The sequence below is a fragment of the Scyliorhinus torazame genome, chromosome 22 (assembly GCF_047496885.1).
Source record: "Scyliorhinus torazame isolate Kashiwa2021f chromosome 22, sScyTor2.1, whole genome shotgun sequence".
Taxonomy (NCBI): Eukaryota; Metazoa; Chordata; class Chondrichthyes; order Carcharhiniformes; family Scyliorhinidae; genus Scyliorhinus; species Scyliorhinus torazame.
Genome location: NC_092728.1, coordinates 38,589,756 through 38,595,755, shown reverse-complemented (window position 1 = coordinate 38,595,755; position 6,000 = coordinate 38,589,756). Strand labels below are relative to the sequence as shown.

Here is a 6,000-nt window from a genome sequence, read left to right as displayed (position 1 = left end):
TGTCCTCGGGTCACTCCCACTCTGGCCTGTCTGTCCTCGTCACTCCCACTCTGGCCTGTCTGTCCTCGGTCACTCCCACTCTGGCCTGTCTGTCCTCGGGTCACTCCCACTCTGGCCGGTCTGTCCTCGGTCACTCCCACTCTGGCCTGTCTGTCCTCGGTCACTCTCACTCTGGCCAGTCTGTCCTCGGTCACTCCCACTCTGACCTTTCTGTCCTCGGGTCACTCCCACTCTGGCCAGTCTGTCCTCGGTCACTCCCACTCTGACCTTTCTGTCCTCGGGTCACTCCCACTCTGGCCAGTCTGTCCTCGGTCACTCCCACTCTGGCCTGTCTGTCCTCGGGTCACTCCCACTCTGGCCAGTCTGTCCTCGGTCACTCCCACTCTGACCTTTCTGTCCTCGGGTCACTCCCACTCTGGCCTGTCTGTCCTCGGTCACTCCCACTCTGGCCAGTCTGTCCTCGGTCACTCCCACTCTGGCCTGTCTGTTCTCGGTCACTCCCACTCTGGCCAGTCTGTCCTCGGGTCACTCCCACTCTGACCTTTCTGTCCTCGGTCACTCCCTCTCTGGCCTGTCTGTCCTCGGTCAGTCCCACTCTGGCCTGTCTGACCTCGGTCACTCCCACTCTGACCTTTCTGTCCTCGGGTCACTCCCACTCTGGCCTGTCTGTCCTCGGTCACTCCCACTCTGGCCTGTCTGTCCTCGGTCACTCACTCTGACCTTTGTGTCCTCGGGTCACTCCCACTCTGGCCCGTCTGTCCTCGGTCACTCCCACTCTGGCCCGTATGTCCTCGGGTCACTCCCACTCTGGCCCGTCTGTCCTCGGTCACTCACTCTGACCTTTGTGACCTCGGGTCACTCCCACTCTGGCCTGTCTGTCCTCGGTCACTCCCACTCTGGCCTGTCTGTCCTCGGTCACTCCCACTCTGGCCTGTCTGTCCTCGGTCACTCCCACTCTGGCCCGTCTGTCCTCGGTCACTCACTCTGACCTTTGTGACCTCGGGTCACTCCCACTCTGGCCTGTCTGTCCTCGGTCACTCCCACTCTGGCCTGTCTGTCCTCGGTCACTCCCACTCTGGCCCGTCTGTCCTCGGTCACTCACTCTGACCTTTGTGTCCTCGGGTCACTCCCACTCTGGCCTGTCTGTCCTCGGTCACTCTCACTCTGGCCTGTCTGTCCTGAGTAACAGGACTTCATATTTTGACCCGATATTTTGCCGCCATCAGGAATCAACATTAATTTGTATAATTGCAGCTCCTAAACTTTGGGTCTTTTTTTGTGCGTAGTGGTTTTTGGCAGTCGTTCTGCATCACCATTTACATCTCCTCAGAACAGATCTTTTGGTTATTTTACTTGTCCCAATGCCACTCCCTTTGCCTTTCAAACAAAGAACAAAGAAATGTACAGCACAGGAACCGGCCCTTCGGCCCTCCAAGCCCGTGCCGACCATGCTGCCCGACTAAACTACAATCTTCTACACTTCCTGGGTCCGTATCCTTCTATTCCCATCCTATTCATATATTTGTCAAGAATCCCCTTAAATGTCCTTATCGTCCCTGCTTCCACATCCTCCTCCGGTAGCGAGTTCCAGGCACCCACTACCCTCTGCGTAAAAAACTTGCCTCGTACATCTACTCTAAACCTTGCCCCTCTCACCTTAAACCTATGCCCCCTAGTAATTGACCCCTCTACCCTGGGGAAAAGCCTCTGACTATCCACTCTGTCTATGCCCCTCATAATTTTGTATACCTCTATCAGGTCTCCCCTCAACCTCCTTCGTTCCAGTGAGAACAAACCGAGTTTATTCAATCGCTCCTCATAACTAATGCCCTTCATACCAGGCAACATTCTGGTAAATCTCTTCTGCACCCTCTCTAAAGCCTCCACATCCTTCTGGTAGTGTGGCGACCAGAATTGAACACTATACTCCAAGTGTGGCCTAAATAAGGTTCTATACAGCTGCAACATGACTTGCCAATTCTTATACTCAATGCCCCGGCCAATGAAGGCAAGCATGCCGTATGCCTTCTTGACTACCTTCTCCACCTGTGTTGCCCCTTTCAATGACCTGTGGACCTGTACTCCTTGATCTCTTTGACTTTCAATACTCTTGAGGGTTCTACCATTCACTGTATATTCCCTACCTGCATTAGACCTTCCAAAATGCATTACCTCACATTTGTCCGGATCAAACTCCATCTGCCATCTCTCCGCCCAAGTCTCCAGACAATCTAAATCCTGCTGTATCCTCCGACAGTCCTCATCGCTATCCGCAATTCCACCAACCTTTGTGTCGTCTGCAAACTTACTAATCAGACCAGTTACATTTTCCTCCAAATCATTTATATATACTACAAAGAGCAAAGGTCCCAGCACTGATCCCTGTGGAACACCACTGGTCACAGCCCTCCAATTAGAAAAGCATCCCTCCATTGCTACTCTCTGCCTTCTATGGCCTAGCCAGTTCTGTATCCACCTTGCCAGCTCACCCCTGATCCCGTGTGACTTCACCTTTTATACTAGTCTACCATGAGGAACCTTGTCAAAGGCCTTACTGAAGTCCATATAGACAACATCTACTGCCCTACCTGCATCAATCATCTTAGTGACCTCCTCGAAAAACTCTATCAAGTTAGTGAGACACGACCTCCCCTTCACAAAACCGTGCTGCCTCTCACTAATACGTCCATTTGCTTCCAAATGGGAGTAGATCCTGTCTCGAAGAATTCTCTCCAGTAATTTCCCTACCACTGAAGTAAGGCTCACCGGCCTGTAGTTCCCGGGATTATCCTTGCTACCCTTCTTAAACAGAGGAACAACATTGGCTATTCTCCAGTCCTCCGGGACATCCCCTGAAGACAGCGAGGATCCAAAGATTTCTGTCAAGGCCTCAGCAATTTCCTCTCCAGCCTCCTTCAGTATTCTGGGGTAGATCCCATCAGGCACTGGGGACTTATCTACCTTAATATTTTTTAAGACACCCAACACCTCGTCTTTTTGGATCACAATGTGACCCAGGCTATCTACACCCCCTTCTCCAGACTCAACATCTACCAATTCCTTCACTTTGGTGAATACTGAGGCAAAGTATTCATTTAGTACCTCGCCCATTTCCTCTGGCTCCACACATAGATTCCCTTGCCTATCCTTCAGTGGGCCAACCCTTTCCCTGGCTACCCTCTTGCTTTTTATGTACGTGTAAAAAGCCTTGGGATTTTCCTTAACCCTATTTGCCAATGACTTTTCGTGACCCCTTCTAGCCCTCCTGACTCCTTGCTTAAGTTCCTTCCTACTTTCCTTATATTCCACGCAGGCTTCGTCTGTTCCCAGCCTTTTAGCCCTGACAAATGCCTCCTTTTTCTTTTTGACGAGGCCTACAATATCACTCGTCATCCAAGGTTCCCGAAAATTGCCGTATTTATCTTTCTTCCCCACAGGAACATGCCGGTCCTGTATTCCTTTCAACTGCCACTTGAAAGCCTCCCACATGTCAGATGTTGATTTGCCCTCAAACATCCACCCCCAATCTATGTTCTTCAGTTCCCGCCTAATATTGTTATAATTAGCCTTCCCCCAATTTAGCACATTCATCCTCGGACCACTCTTATCCTTGTCCACCAGTACTTTAAAACTTACTGAATTGTGGTCACTGTTACCGAAATGCTCCCCTACTGAAACATCTACCACCTGGCCGGGCTCATTCCCCAATACCAGGTCCAGTACCGCCCCTTCCCTAGTTGGACTGTCTTCATATTGTTTTAAGAAGCCCTCCTGGATGCTCCTTACAAACTCCGCCCCGTCTAAGCCCCTGGCACTAAGTGAGTCCCAGTCAATATTGGGGAAGTTGAAGTCTCCCATCACCACAACCCTGTTGTTTTTACTCTTTTCCAAAATCTGTCTACCTATCTGCTCCTCTATCTCCCGCTGGCTGTTGGGAGGCCTGTAGTATACTCCCAACATTGTGACTGCACCCTTCTTATTCCTGATCTCTACCCATATAGCCTCACTGCCCTCTGAGGTGTCCTCTCGCAGTACAGCTGTGATATTCTCCCGAACAAGTAGCGCAACTCCGCCTCCCCTTTTACATCCCCCTCTATCCCGCCTGAAACATCTAAATCCTGGAACGTTTAGCTGCCAATCCTGCCCTTCCCTCAACCAGGTCTCTGTAATGGCAACAACATCAAGTACTAATCCAAGCTCTAAGTTCATCTGCCTTACCCGTAATGCTCCTTGCATTAAAACATATGCACTTCAGGCCACCAGACCCGCTGTGTTCAGCAACTTCTCCCCGTCTGCTCTGCCTCAGAGCCACACTGTCCCTATTCCCTAGTTCTCCCTCAATGCTCTCACCTTCTGACCTATTGCTCCCGTGCCCACCCCCCTGCCATACTCCCGTGTGACACTAGCAAACCTCGCGGCCAGGATATTTATGCCTCTCCGGTTTAGACGCAACCCGTCCTTCTTACACAGGTCACACCTGCCCCGGAAGAGCTCCCAGTGGTCCAGATAATGGAAACCCTCCCTCCTACACCAGCTGTTTAGCCACGTGTTTATCTGCTCTATCTTCCTATTTCTAGCCTCACTGGCACGTGGCACAGGGAGTAATCCCGAGATTACAACCCTCGAGGTCCTGTCTTTTAACTTTCTGCCTAGCTCCCTGAACTCCTGCTGCAGGACCTCATGCCCCTTCCTGCCTATGTCGTTAGTACCAATATGTACAACGACCTCTGCCTGTTTGCCCTCCCCCTTGAGGATTCCCTCTACCCGTTCGGAGACATCCTGGACCCTGGCACCAGGGAGGCAACATACCATCCTGGAGTCTCTTTCACGTCCACAGAAGCGCCTATCTGTGCCCGACTATAGAGTCCCCTATTACTATTACTCTTCTGCGCTTTGACCCTCCCTTCTGAACATCAGAGCCAGCCGTGGTGCCACTGCTCTGGCTGCTGCTGTTTTCCCCTGATAGGCTATCCCCCCCGACATCATCCTTTTTGTTGTTTAACCTCTTCTGCTTTCCGGCCTATCATTGACCTTTCTGTCCTTGGTTACTCGAACTCTGACCTCTGTTCGGTCTTCCCCCTCCTCCTCTCCTGCCTGAATTAACACCTATTACACCCCTAACCTTATCCTCCGCCGATAAAAGGCCGTCAATTGGGAACAATAGCTCTGTACTCTCTCCACAGGTGCTGCCTGACCCGCTGAGTATTTCTAATATTTTCTGTCTTGATATTAGATTTCCAGCATTCGCAGTAATTTGTAACAAAAAATAAGCATTGTTTCTGGCAGTAAAGAAGCCGCTGTTTATTTCAGTGATGGAGACTGAGCTCGTCTCAGGCCCCCATATCACAAACAATCTTCTTCCTGCTGACATATCGTTTCCTGCCCTTCTTCTTTACTCTCCTCACTATTCTGGTTTTATCTTGCACCAGAAGCTCACTCCGCCTTTTGATTTCTGCTCTTGTGAGAATGCCATCCGTTCCTGCTGCTAGATAATCTAAATCATCTGGAAGAGAAGAGGAGTGGCATGATATTCTGGCACACATCATAGCACATACGTACATACATACTGATGGACAGATCAACGCACCAATCAACACACAGCACGACAGCCAATCACAGGCAAGAGCATACACAGTATAAAACAGCGAACGCAACACTTCCTGGGCACTGGAGCAGGAGACGGCTCAGGGCACAGAGCTCATCGCAGGCCACTCAGACATCCACCATGTGCTGAGTGCCACCACAAGACAGAATTAGGAATAGGTCCACAGAATCAAAGGTCATGATCGAACCTCAGTGAACAGTTCACCAATGTAAATAGTCGTCTGAAATAAAACTGCGTTGTACCATTCACAACCGCGTTGGTTCATCTGTGTGGCAGACCACCCAGCACTTCAAGGAGGAGAACGGGATAACATTCCAGTCTGCTCACAGAATGGTCAGGAACATCCATCGAGCGAGCGCTCAGTCCCGGGCCGAGACACAAGGGCCCGGATTTTG

The 6,000-nt window shown here is 50.9% G+C and overlaps 1 protein-coding gene across 1 annotated transcript in view; it reads right to left on the bottom strand.

Moving 5' to 3' along the window:
• Positions 1–5,273: 5,273 nt before the first annotated feature.
• Positions 5,274–6,000, bottom strand: part of LOC140398802 (coiled-coil domain-containing protein 183-like) — a 168,024-nt gene continuing 167,297 nt past the window's right edge. The window contains exon 14 of the mRNA XM_072487768.1: positions 5,274–5,503. Coding sequence (XP_072343869.1) covers positions 5,331–5,503 — 173 coding nt within the window. The 3' untranslated portion in view covers positions 5,274–5,330. The remainder of the gene's footprint in view (positions 5,504–6,000) is intronic.